We start from the raw sequence: 14,220 nt of genomic DNA, 5'->3' as shown, positions 1-14,220 counted from the left end.
AGCATGTGGCACAGTGCCAGGTTGCCCCTGTTACTGTCCCTTGTGTAATGGCTGGCCAGCTGAATGATGTTTGCCCAATACCAAGGCAGGTAGGCTCTAGGGATCCTAGAATGTATTATGTACAGATATGGTATATTCATTGGATAGCTACTGCTGTTTATGATGCAAGACATGAATTTATATCATAGTCCGTTGAATATCAACAGAATTCCAGTTATCACCTGCCAGGAATTTTGGATAAGTTTCCTGTATATCAGTTTTCAATCAGTAATCAGTTTTACTCTGAAAAGAATGTAATTCATGAAGTGTTTATTTGTATTAACCAGTCAATGATTTGGTAAAATTGCTTTAATTGAATTTGACAAGTTGTGTCCAGTACCTCCTATGAGAGTTGAAGGGTATTGGATTGAGTGGTCTGGATTTTTCTAGATTAGGGGAAGGAGAACTTGAGCTTACTCCTCCATTTTCTTGGTATGTGAAACTGTGAAATAGCCAGGCTGGGACTTGACACTGGGGAAGAGGAAGGGTGGACAGGGTGTTGGCTGTGGGACCCACCTAATAAGGCATGGGCAGCTCTCAAGGCCAAGGCCAAGCTGCTCATGGCTTTTGGAGGCGGTCTTCTAGCATGGGCATTCTGGATTACTGGATGGCCGGCTCTCAGCCTTGCTCTCTGGTTTTACCACCACAAGGGAAGCTCTGGATTTTCTTTAAATCAACAGAAGAAAATGTTAATTACATTGCCTTTTTTAAAGAAACCATTTTAAAACAATGGTAAATGCAGTGATTAGGATGAAGAATTTGGCTGTGGCCGAAGAACTAACTGCTTTACTTTTCCATGAAGTTCCAGAAAATAACGTGATCTATCCAAATTCTATGTTTTCTGGAATTTATAATTCCTTATGATGGGACTGAATTGTTTCTGTGGAATAGAAGTTTTAACTTTATCACATGACGGTGGCTGTATGACCTTGGGCAAATTACTTAAACTGCTTCCCCACCTGTGAAGTGGGATTAGTAATTGTTCCTGTCCAATGGGGTTACGGTGGGGCTTTAATTATTGTATGACAGGGCTTAGGTGGTGAGTACTATAAGGCTTGCTGTTACAGCAGGAATGAAAACAATATTGTGTTTATCAGCGAGCGTCCTTGTTCCACCAGCACAGCAACCCTTCTCTGCCCTTGATTTTGTGATAGTCCTTGGTGTCTTTCATCTCAAAGGGTGTTATAAGTTTAATAAAACAAAATTAAATTGACTTATAAATAGGTGTGCTGGACATAATTACTGGGTCAGGAAAACAAACCAGGGTGGGTAGTCAGTCCGCAGGAGGGTGGTGGGGGAGTCTAGGCAGCCAGGTTCGTTTTTTACTACAGCAGCCTAGCAGAGCAGGGCCGGTGCCTGGTAACCTGCCTTCTCAGATCCTAGGCCTGGTACTAACTGTGTACCTGGGGGTAAGTCTGTTGAGCCACCGCCCCCCACCCCTCCGTGCCCCACCTGCCTCCAGAGATAACCACCTTTCTGGACTTGGGGTTTATCATCCCCCTGCAGGTCTTTTATACTTCCATACATGTCCGTGTAGCTTTCAACCGTATGTGTAGTATTTTGGACGTTTTAAACACTTTACGAATATTGTATATATTCGTGGGTTAGTGTGTGTGTGTGTGTGTGTGTGTGTGTGTACATATATATATATATATATATATATATATATATATCTGTTCAGCTCTCTGCTCAGATGTTGCCTTCTCAGAAATCCCCACCTCTGTCTGCAGTGACCATGGCCCGAGTCCTGCTCTTCTTGGACTTTGCTTCATTTTTCTTCACAGCGATCACCGCGACCTGACATTAGATGGTATATTCATTTGTTGTCTTGGTCCCTTGCTGTATCTGCGACATGTGCTACAGTGCTCAGCATCTAACAGGCTCAGCATTGCTGAGTGGTGGTGGGAGTTGTAGCCAAGCAGACGTCAACGCAGGACGTGCTGGTGGGCTGGTGGGCGTGACACTTGTATGTTAATAGTGCAAGGCTTTTTATTGTTAGTATTACTAATATTTTTATTATTTAAAAAAAATTTTTTTAAGTTTTTTTATTTTTTATTGGGGAACATTGTGGAACAGTCATCTCTGGCCCATGTGGAAATCGAATCGGCAACCCTGTCGTTCAGAGCTGGCGCTCTAACCAACTGAGCCATATGGCCGCCCGCAAATTTTATCATCATTTATCATCATTAAAGAAAACATTTTATTTACTGAAATTTTAAGAAATTGTATTTAGGAGTTGACCAATCAAAGGTGACTTTTGATCTTTATAATATTTTGAGTCCAGGGGAAGGGACCTCCCCCCAAAAAACTGGGAGAAGATTTTATGTGGCTGGTCGGGACACAGGAGTCGCACATGACTTAAGTGGATCCCCTGGGGGCTCTGATTTGAGGTAAATCTGGAAAGGGAACCAGCTATAAAGTGAAATTATTTCCCTTCCTTTTTCTTCCAGAAATTGGTTGTTTATAAATGTTTAACGCAGTGGTTCTCAAACATTTTGAGAAACGAGGCTCTTAGATCCCCGAATACTTAAAAGTTATTGAGGGACCCCAAAGAGCTTTTGTTTATGTGGGTTATATCTATCGATACTTAACCATCTTATAAAACTAAGCTGACAAAATTAAAAAAAAGAATCCTATAGAAGTGATAACCCATTACATTTAACATACAATTTTAATGAAAAAATAACTTTTCCTAAAATACGAACATATTGAGAGAGAATGGCTTGTTTGGCATTTTTGTAGCACCTGGTTGGATTCAGCTGCTTCTGCATTCAGTGTGTCGCAGTATCTCAGGTCACATGCCACTGCACGTTTGTGAATGAATGGGTGAAAAAGCAACTAACATCCTGGTAGTGAGAGAATTTTGACCTCATGGGCCCCGAAGGAATCTCTGGGACCTTCAGGGTTCTCTGCACCACACTTGGAGAACCACTGGTACAGCTGATTTGGGGGAACTACAGGCTGACGCTAAGAGTGTATTGTGTAGCCAGCACTGTTCTACGTCAGCGCGTTTTGTTACCATTGATTTCATCTTCACAACGGCCCTGTGAGGTGAGAGCAACTAAATCAGAATGCTGGGGTATCCTAATATACCCTGCCCGATTGTATGCTGTGGTTTGAATTTTAGATTTTGGCATTTCAGATAAAGGTAGTATTCCTATTACGCATTAACTAAGTCAGAAGTGACGTAACTTGATAGTAGTAGGCACATGTAGACACACATGTATCTGAAATGTGAATTAATGAACAGTCACATGGTTCTCGTCCAGAACACTGACTTTCCTTAGTGGGGTTTGCATGAAATCTGTTTTAGCTTATTATTGTCTTGTACCGAGTGCAGAGACCACCCAGCCAGCTAGTGGGGGTGGGCTAGGGCCCGTGTCCGTCCTGGGGCTCACTGCATCGTCTCCTGAGCAGCTCCCTGGGCCTGGTCTGGAACCACGCAGGTATGCCTTTGACTCCTGCCTGTACCTGTTTACCTGAGTGGACCCTGGGCAGTACTGCCAGGGGTTCACTTCATGGGTCACTTGTGGCATAATCTTATCTGAGGTGATTTAAGTTCATTTCTGATCATCACCTGATAGGTTGAAATTTTGGAAGAACTTTGTTGGCAGAAATTTATATTGGACTGGAGTACGCTTGAGTGAATTAGATAGGAATTTCTCTTCCCCAAATTAATTATGCCACATTGCATCACTCTTGTACAATCTAAGCAGATTGCATTCTTGTCCCTCAGTGTCATTGCACAAGGTAATTTGCCTGAGGACTCTACTGCCATCTCCATGTAGATCCATTTCTTGTCCTAGAATGATCTGGCTTGTGAGGAAAATTAAAAAGCAAGGCAATAGTGGCAGAGGAACAGCAGGGAAGAAAGAAGCTTTGTCTTAAATAACAGAAGAAACAGCTTATGTGGGCCAGAGGTGATGGGATGGCAGCCTGGCGAGCCTGAGAGCTTTATTGCCATGGATTTCTTTTGTGATAAGAGGAGTGTTTGGACCTTACTTTCTCCAGATCAAGGCAGGCTGCCTCTTAGGGTATGCTGTTCTGAATAATTAAATGGGCAGTATTTTTATTCTGCTCTGCAGAATGTTTTCCAGAGCGAGGATCCAAAGAAGAGACCAGTGCTCTTTGCCATCAAGCTGCTCGTGACAACAGCTGTGATCAGGACGTTAGTGTTGAGTGTGTTGTGATACCTCCTGCTCGTAGGGGATCTAAGCGCATGAATTCTTCTGAGAAATGTCTGAATCCCTGGGACCTGAGCTAGATGCTGCCCCTCCGGGGGTTATCCTCTCTTGGTTTCCTGGCAGCCTGCCTGTCGTCATGGCGATGCATTACCAGGCAGCAGATCTACTGCCCCGTGGAATGTTTGCTCTGATTGTTGGTGCTGGGAGGCTGCCTGCATTTTCTTGTACCTTTTTTTTTGTACCTTTTTTTTGTACCTTTTATTGGTAGCTAGACAGCATTGAGGATATGTTAACCTAAAATATTTAAACGGAAAAGCATGTTGTATGGCTAAAATAATAAGACAGATTGTTTTAAGAAATAGAGCATGAGATACACCATCTAGGAAAGGTTGTCCCCTTTATTCTGAGGTCGCTTTTCAAAATCTTTGGTAATTAACGTGTGTCCACAGGCTCTTAAATGTCCTCAATGGAGGTAAGCCTAGTAAAGACGTGTCATTTGGAGACGATTCTGATGAATGAGGTAGGTGATTAAGTTGGTGTTTAGTTAGGCTTAGTTTTGAGTGCAGGCCACAGAGACCTAGGATAGCAGTGGCTCAAATATGATAGAACTCATCCTATCATAGGAAGTTCAGGAGCCAGGCTTTCCAGCTCCCAGAAAACCTTGGAGACTCTTCTAGCTCGATGTGCTGCATCTTTGAGGTCTAGCTCCTTTCTTTATGGTCCAACACGACTGCTAAAGGTCCAGCCTTCACACTTCTCTTTAAAGGTGTGCTAACCCTCCACTAACATCCTGTCAGCCAGCATGTGGTTTCATGGCCAGACCCTGCTGTAAGAGAAACCGGGAACTGTTTTTAATCTTGCCGCCATGTGTGTAACTAAAAGTCTGTAGTTGTGTTCCCGTGAAAGGAGTGAAGGATGGACATAGGGAACAGCCTGTGGTCTCTGCCACATTGGGCAACAGTTGTTCCTTGAAACAGGTTGTAAGGTTTAACAGTTTTGTTCCCTGATTTTAAAGGTCACACGGGAAAAATGAAATTGTGTCTAAGTATCAAAATCAGAATGTGTACGAACGCCTGTCCCTTGGTCATTCTCCCCCTCAAGTCTACCGTTAACAGTTGGGCAACAGATAGGCATAAAAGTAACTCAGCTTTGTAGGCACTGGGCATTCTCAGTGCTTCCTCTCCTTTCTCAGTAATCTTCACAGAATTCCTGAGGAAGGGGCACTCGGCACTCTTGTTCGCGTTTTGCTGGTGGCTGTAAGATGTCCGGGCCTTGGCTTTTAGCAGGCAGAACCGGGCTTTCCGGCAGCTCCTGTCTGCCTCCAGCACTCAGGCCAGTCACTTTGTTCCTAAAGGAGAGGTTTTGAGGGGGCTCTTCTACAAGGTGGGGTCCAAAAATAATTGGAACTACGGCAACTTTATTGGGATCAGAGGAAAATTCGCCTGCAGTTGCAGTTTCATGAATTACTGGAAGCATTGCACCTGTGGACTGTTGGTGGCTGGCTGGCGGGGCACCTTTCGTTCCTGCTCATGCTGACTTCTTGTTTGGCACCTGGGTGCACGGTGTGGACTCCTGGGCCCATGACAGTGTGGCTCGTCACTCCTGGCTCTTGAATTTAGTAACTGGCAGCTTCTGGGATAGCTGGGATACAGCCCTCTAGGTCTTTGAGCTGCTGATGACTTGATTAAATGTAAACCCTGACTTAGCCGTTTGAGGAGCGTCTGTTCTGGGTAAGATAGTAGCTCAGAGAAGGTCCTGTTGCTACTACAGAGGATGATGATGAGGATGATGATGGCACTCCTTGGGCTTCTACAGCGTGCCCACACTGCGTTATGTTTTACAAATAGTGGTTCATTTTTGCAGGCTCCTAGGAGTGAGTACTAGGAACAGGCTCATTTTTGCAGATGAGAAGACTGAAGTCTCGAGGTCTCACGACTAGAAGTGGTGGAGCCATGATCTGAAGGCTTGGCTGATTTCCAAGCCAGTCTGTAGGGGAGTTGAGATACGTGGAAAAATAGAAATGCCAGAGAGAGAATGGTGAGGGCATAACAGTAAGGTGTGGTGTCCTGGCACTTGAAGAGGTTTTATGTCATCGGGATTCTCACAGCAGCCCAGTGACACCAATGGCTTCATCATTTGACAGATGAAAAACAAGCTCAGAAGGACAGTGAGTTCCTTAAGGTCATTTTTCAGGACTTGCAGGCAGACTGTATTTTCTCTTTAGTTTGTCATGTTTGAAAAGCATTGAATTTAGATGGTGGATAAATTGCCTTAGAAGGCTCACTCGGAGCTCACGGTTTAGTTCCTTTTTTTGCAAGAAGTTATCCTAAGAGCACCTGAAACACACTTGAGTCTAGTGAACTCTCCCCCCCTCCCAGGCCCACTGAGGGTTTTTATCTGGCATCTAGAGCTGCCCCCAAACCTGCGGCTGGTCCAGCTTGTGGCCCTTCTCAGTACAGTAAACATCCGTTACAACCTATTTTTGATAAATGACCTACATGTAGAATGGTTTAGAACATGTCTGCTTATTTTCTTCTAGGCCGGGGGAGTAAAAAAAAAAAAAAAGGAACAGAGCACACCCACCCCTTTCCTAAGGAAATACGATTGAAGGCTTACAAAAAGGCCTGTCTTAATAAAATGAAACTTGCCTGTAGGGTTTCAGGGTCTCCGAAATGCCAAGTTCTCCAATTTCAGAGTTTTGTCATTGAGGGCTCAGATGCCAGGCCAGGCCCTGAACTAAGAAGGGTAGGGCTTGCTTCATCCAAAGTAGTGTTCGTGTCTTCATAGGACACATTTAATCAGAAATCTCCAGCAGGTCAGGCAGATATTCTAAGAAATTTCTTAGAGTTCAACATATTACCTCAGAGAAGGAAGTTGGTATTTGGGGGCAGAGTGTGGGAAGATGAGAATAGAGATGAAAGCTTTGCTAGGAACGTGTTTTGAGAAATAACTCATCAGAAAGTGGTTTAGGGTAATTTTTATATATTGGTTATGTATAAGTACTGAAAATATTCTTTGCCTCCTTATTATAAGAATGAAGACTTATGGCCCCTAAGAGATCTTCTGGCCCTGCTTACACAAATCCCTCTCACACAAAATTCCTCATAGGTTGGGCGTTTTGTTTTGCCTGGTTGCTCCCGCTGTTGGAGAGCTCATCACTTAATGAGGGAAGCCGTTCCCTTTTTATATTCCTGGGGGCGTTAAATGTGTTCCTTACCTTGAGCTGTGGTCTGCTTCCCTGAACCTGTTGGTTGCTCTGAGGTCTGAGGCCACACAGAACAGGTTAAGTGGAAGGTGTCCTTTACCTATGGAGGTGACTGCATACTGTGTTTTCCCAAAAATAAGACCTAGCCAGACCATCAGCTCTAATGCGTCTTTTGGAGCAAAAATTAATATAAGACTCAGTCTTATTTTACTATAATGTAAGACCTGGTCTTATATAATATAATATAATATAATATAATATAATATAATATAATATAATATAATATAAAAGACTGGGTATAATATAATATAATTAATACTGGGTCTTATATTAATTTTTGCTCCAAAAGATGCATTACAGCTGATTGTCCAGCTAGGTCTTATTTTTGGGGAAACGCGCTATCTCCTAAACATTCTCTGTCCCAGCTAAACACCGCCAGTCTTCTAGGGGACTCAGGAATGGCGTCACTTGCCTTCACCTTCCTGACCTGCTGTGCTTGTGGAGAGCTCACAGAAAGCAAAGTGAGATGTGTTCTGCCCTTCATGTGGCCTGTGTCCTGGCCTTGGCTCACGCCAGCTCTGGCAGCTGCAGCTTCTGACCACCCCCCCCCATCTGCTGTTGGCTCTTGCTGTTTCGTTTTCTCTTTTAGCCTAAGACACTTCACGTTTTACATTAACTCTTTGAGTTTCGTTTTCCCAGCTATCTGGTTTTCTTGGAATCTTCCTGTGAGCCTCTCTCTCAGGCCTCGCTGCCACCGCTTCTTGCTTGGACATTCTGGAATGAGCTCTCAATTCCAGTCAGGTGCTCTGTCATCTGAATCTCTTACCTCCTTTTCTGTCCTTTTGCCACATCATGCCACATCACACCCGGGCTGTGACGACACTTGTGTGAGCTATTGTCCACAGGATGGACTTACCATGTGGGGATGAGTGTGCCAGATGATGTCTTTCCCGATTTGCCCGAGGTCTGTCTTTGCAGCCTGGCCCCTGCCACTTCCCTTTGGCCCACTCCTGAAAAGACAAAGGGCAATTGTTCCCCTTTGACAAAGAGAATTGCCCTGCCTTGGAATGTTCAGGAATTCCTCTATGCCCTCTCTACTTAGCCAGTCTTTGGTATCTCCATCTTTCAAGTGCCACTTTAAATTTCATTTTGAAGAAGCCACCTCTAGCTTCCCCCCTAGGTAGTCAGTCATTTTCTTTGCTGCTCCTGGTGCTTGTGGGCCCTGCATTTCTATTAACATATCACCATTTAACTTCCTTGTCTGTCGTCTGTCTGCGTTGGTCTCCCATCGGAGGGCACTGAGCGTGGCCCAGTCAGTGGACTTGGCTTTCGACGTGGTGGTTTTCCCACCTCTGTGGAGAAAAACCACGCTTGCCTCTAGAGCTTTCAGCCCACCGTTGGGGCCCCTGGACAGGTGTCCCGGTGCCTGAGAGCCCTCTGGAGTGGTGTGAGGATTTTGTGTATGCATACATTTTCTGGGGAAAGGATTCATGCGCCCACCTGTTCTCACCCATTGTGTGTGTGATTCCCTCTCAGGAGATCAGCTCCTGAAATAAGCACCTGAACTTCTCAGCAGGTAGCTCATTGGCGTCACCCAGGCTTGTGTTTCAGCCTCGGTTACAGATCCTGAGGACATGCAGTTGTTCCTCTGTTACACACATCAGGTCATACTAGGAAATCCCATCTGTTGTATACCACAAACTGTTTATAATACTCACCTTTATAAATCTGGCTTTAGGTCGGAGGTAAATGGAGATGTCTTGCTAAGAACTGAATTTCCAGGAGCTGGGACTTGAATTTCAGTCCGCAGTGCCCATGAAGTCTATTTTAGGCCTGACCCATGGCTTTGTGGGTGTGCCAGATGGGCCGCAGGCAGGACTTTTACTTCTAGTTCCGAGGTGGGGCTTGCTGTGCTTAACAGTTACTGTTGGGACTGGGAAATGACCTTGGGTTCGTTAGCTGGGCCAATCTCAGATAAAAGGGGCTACCCAAGATAATTTTTAGTCCAGAAGAGCCTGGCCAAGACAGTTGGCAAAGTCATTGTTGCTGACAATTACTGTTTCGAGTTTTAGAAGGAGGAAGCAAGCTACAAAGTATTCTTACTGCTTGGGCCTGGGGTGGTGCAGTTGAATTCCCCAAACCTGATCAGTTTGGTCATTTGTAGCCAGTTCCAGGGCTAGATGGTTGGAGACAATCCCTGAGTCAGAGTTCTACTTGACTGAGTATTTGTAAGAGTGGAGAATGGTGATGGAGCCTTGTGCAGAGGACTGCTCACTGGCCCTGCCTTTATCTGCTGATGTCCCTACTCCTTCTGGCTTCCCTGTGTCTCACTGTGTCCCTTTGCCTAGAGACTCATTTTGTAGCTTCCTGTTCTTTGTTTGGGCTCTTCCTCCTCTGATTTGAAGGTAGAACCAGGCAGTGTAGTTTAGTGGGTGCTTTTCAGGAGTCTTGGGGGCCCATTGCCTGGGAGGAGCATGGGAGGTGCTGCTGGGAGCTGCCCGGACTGGGGCTCCCATTTATGCTGTCTCTGTGCCCCCCAGAGCACTTAACTCTGGTGACTCAGTTTCTGTTCTCTCACCTCCCCAGACCTGCCGCTGAGGGCTGGTCCCAGCCCAGCTTGGCTCTAGCACTGGTTGACGAAACTTTCGTGGGCCTTCAGGGGAGCTTAGTACTGTTTTGAATCGGGCACATGTTTTCCCATGGAAACCAGAGTCCAGACCAACAGCTTTTGGAATGTGGCTGGTTCGTTTGAGTTAGTGAACTGATTGTGGCGATGTTGGCTCCTGGGGACAGAGAAGGCTGTGTAACCTGGGCAGCCGAAAGGGTGCAGATAATCTGGCTTGAGCGCTTTTGGGGACCTGTGACTCCGTCTTTTCATGAATAGTTTGTGGAACTATAGCTTTGGTGGAACAGCTAGTAATAGTAGCATTTTGTTTCCTTCCGTCTCCTAAAAGGAGAGTTCTTACCAACCTGCATGTGTTGTGTACCCTGTGTGTGCGTGCATGCGCATGTGTACACATGTGTTACATGTCTTAGAATTACTGTGCCCTCTCTTGGCTTACAAGGTGAAGCAACATGCAGCATGACTCCTGAGGTTCTAAATCGGTTTCTTAGGTGGCTGTGGGGTTTTCTTCTCAGACTTTGGCCAAGTGTTTCCTATGTACAGTAGGAGTGGTTTAGCCACTGTGCTGTCTGCTGGAGTTTGCTCCTGTGCAAGTCGTCCAGCTCGTGTGGCCTGCTGTGATCTGTTGTTTACTTCAGTTCCCAAATCAAGGATACCATAGACCTGTTTTTAGACATACAGGAACTCTTACGGGAGTTTATAAAATATTTTTAAAGTTATACGCGTAGCATAACGTTGGGAGTTAAATAATAATTCAGCTAACCACCCTGCTTTGTTATTCTTATTTTTGTGCAACTCGTATAGAATTTCATATTCTTGAATTTTTTCCTGTTTGTTATACGTTATTTTTATAAATACTTGACAGCTGCATAATAGTAAGAATATCATTAATTTTCCCCTCTATTTTTGGCTATTCATGTTGCATCTGTTTTTCTTTGTTTTTGTTTTTTTAGTATTATGAATTATACTTACTGTATTTACGCATATCATATTTTACCTTTGGAATTGCTGTATTTCCTTAAAATGTAGTTCTAGAAGTAGATTACTTTTTGAAGAGGGATTTTTTTTTTCAGTTCTTGAAATACAAAGTATATTAAGAAGTACTTACCAGTCACACTGCTACCACCAGCCTTATAAAAATGTATCTTTTACTACAAACTTGTCACATTTTTTTTTCTTGGCTAATTTAATTGTCAAAATATGGTGGCTTCTTTAATCTGCATTTCTTCTGTCCCACGTGACATTGAACCTTCTGTTTTGTTCCTAACCCCATGTTACCGCAGTGGATGAAATGCCACTGGTTTTGAATGGCCAGAGGTTTACTTTGTGATCTCAGAGTGGATTATGTGGTCTTGCTTTTGCTAGCAAACTTGTTGATGTACAAAAACTCACATAATTAGGTTTATGAAAGAGTTCTTCTACTAGAGCATTACGAATCGTCGTTCTGTGTACTAAGGATATAAATCTTGGTGTTTTCCCCTACAAGCCAAAACTTTGGCTAATTTTTATCCTGCAGCAGTAAAAATCTTCTATATTTAAACGTTAGTCTCTTCTCTTGTGATTTCTTTCACTACTTTATGGAATTCAATTTTTAAGGTTCTAAAGATGAAAAGGCCTGGTATCTCTTGAGACTATTTAACAATAATTGGAGAGGAAAAAAGTGAACCAGTCCCTTCCTGTCCCATGATTTACATGACAACACAGCTTCTTGGCTGGATGCAGTCCCTCTGTGTGGTTTGTGTTTCATACAGCTGGATGAGGGGCCAAGCCAGAGTGTCCAGCCAAATGCCAGGGCTAGCTAGTCCCCCCCCCCCCGCGGATCTGGTGTGGGGAACGAGCGAACTCCTCACACCGGTTTTCCCTTTAGCTCTAGCCAGCCCTGCCCTGGGCCTAAGAGAATGCACCCGAGGCTCAGCAGTGTGGTGCCAGAATGTGAAGACAGCGGCTGACTGTGGGGCTGTGAAGCACTGCCTGCAGACTGTCTGGAACAAGCCGACAGTGGTGAGTGCCCTGAGTTCTGGACGCGATCCCTTCATGTATCCGGAATGGCTGCCATTGACAAAACCCTTTCTGTTGCCTCGCTCGTTTTGTGTGCTCCTCACCAGCATCCTGCGAGGGCGGCAGGACCTGTTGGGGGGTGGACCCCTGTACCACAGAGGAAATGGAGGTCGGAGAAGTTAAGGTTCCGTTCCCCCAAGGTCACCCAGTCTCTCGGTGACAGAGATGTGATGAGGTCCTCCCATGCGCCCCCCGCCCCGTGTGTTCCATGCCGCCCTCCGGGCCTCTGTGCAGATTCCATCTGTTCACCCCAGAGAAGGGACCAGCAGGCTCGCAGCTCCCATTCCCAGGACTGGGCTCTCGGGGACAGGTTCATCCTTGGTCACTCACTCAAACAGTAGATGCTAAGCTTTTCAAATCTTTCCCCCCTTTTTGATGTTTTCTCTTTGCCTCTCTCAGACAGCTGCCTGTTTGGGTCACCGATTTAGACCCTAGAGCTTTAGTAGCTACTGTGTTTCTCCGAAAATAAGACCAGGTCTTATATTAATTTTTGCTCCAAAAGATGCATTAGAGTTTATGTTCAGGAGGGGATGTCCACCTGAAAAATCATGTGAGGGCTTATTTTCCGGTTAGGTCTTATTTTCAGGGCAATACGGTATTTAAAATTTTATTTCCAGCTATAACCACACTGGAAAAGATGCCACTAATTTTTCTTTTCAACAATGTTAAATGTAGCATGTTAACGTGGGGCTTTTAACCCTCCTGGGGAGTACTCTAAGACAACAAAACTCAAGTGCATTCTTCGTGGGCCCTGAACCCGCCCAGAAGATGCCTGAGCTTTCCTGGCGGCACCAGCTGACTGCAGGTGATGCTCTTGGCTCCTCTGGGATGCGCTGCATCCAGTGGTTACAGGCCAAGTTTGGCTGAGTGGAGTTCAAGTTCAATGCTCGTCGGTGGCCACTGGCACTCCTTTAGTAAGAGAAGAATAATTAAATAACACTGCTAAAAGATTTTCCGAATTCACGGAAAAACCACCCTCTGTGGCCATACTTACTCTCAGATTTGCCTCTGCTCTTGTTTTTAATACTGCTTCCTCTTTCCAAGTTGAATGTGTGTCAAGTGAGGACTTTAGATTTTTTTCTCTTGGGACAGTTTCGTGAATGATCTCTTCTGCATCTCTTTTGGTTTGCCTGATGCACATTATTAACCACAGGTTCAGATTGGTTTCTCTAACTACAGCTACATTGACAGTTGTCCCTTAATCGTACCTATATGTGTGAGTTCTATGTTTATGGGGTGAAAATCTGTTGACATCAAGAAGGGAGTTCCCCAAGAGCTTTGAGAACCACCTAGATTTCCTGTGGTCCTGGGTCACGTGGGGCTCAGGAGACCCCGGCTTGCCAGAAGACGGGTGTCCTGTCTGTAAGCTTTGGTGTGGTGACATGAGGCCTCCACTTGAACCTAGCCCTACCCAGGGGGTGGTAGGTACGTAGAGGCCCAGTGTAAGTGAGCAGAAGCACCAGTGTCTGGGGCTTGTCTCCCTGCCCGACCCCTTTTAACTCTGTGATAAGGGTATTGGTCCCAGGTGACGTTGCATTGCATGACTGATTGTCTCTGATATCTGCTGCTCTCTGCTTTTCATCTTCCTGACCCTGTTTCCTCACACAGAGCTGTTGTTAGCATTGATAGGAAATTTGGCCTGTACTGTGTGCTGAATAAGGTGCTGCGTGGTAGAGGGTAGAAGAAAACTATGTACAGAAGCACAGAGTATTCTGGCCAGTCACACCTAACCCTTCCCCCATGGCACCTGAGTGCTTCATGTTTAGGTTGGGGAACCAGGGCGTGCCAGTGTGTCAGACGCGGCCGTGATCATATCCCTGGTTAGAAATATAGGAAAAAGTTCAAGGGAATTTTTAGCTGTGCGTGGTGTGAGTTACATCCTACAAATACTGAGCTCTTTCCCTCATGTTCTTGCCTCTTAGAAATCCCTTCCCTGCGACATATGCAAAGATGTCATCACTGCCGCTGGCGACATGTTGAAAGACAATGCCACTGACGTAAGCCGCCACGTGTGTGTGACTGTGTGTGATGGTGGCCACATGGCCATGTGCATTGGTTCCTTCAACGAGCTGTCACTATGGGGGTCTAACAAGGAATGGTCGAGGCCGCCC

General features: G+C 45.2%; 1 protein-coding gene across 2 annotated transcripts in view; it reads left to right on the top strand.

Moving 5' to 3' along the window:
• Positions 1-14,220, top strand: part of PSAP (prosaposin) — a 30,497-nt gene that overhangs the window by 2,744 nt on the left and 13,533 nt on the right. For both annotated transcript variants that reach the window (XM_081074829.1, XM_081074828.1), the window contains exons 2-3: positions 11,919-12,052; positions 14,032-14,106. In XM_081074829.1, coding sequence (XP_080930955.1) covers positions 11,919-12,052; positions 14,032-14,106 — 209 coding nt within the window. The remainder of the gene's footprint in view (positions 1-11,918; positions 12,053-14,031; positions 14,107-14,220) is intronic.

This window comes from Rhinolophus hipposideros, assembly GCF_964194185.1.
Source record: "Rhinolophus hipposideros genome assembly, chromosome: 15".
Taxonomy (NCBI): domain Eukaryota; kingdom Metazoa; phylum Chordata; class Mammalia; order Chiroptera; family Rhinolophidae; genus Rhinolophus; species Rhinolophus hipposideros.
The sequence above is the reverse complement of the archived record's forward strand: the minus strand, read 5'-3'. Positions and strand labels throughout refer to the sequence as shown.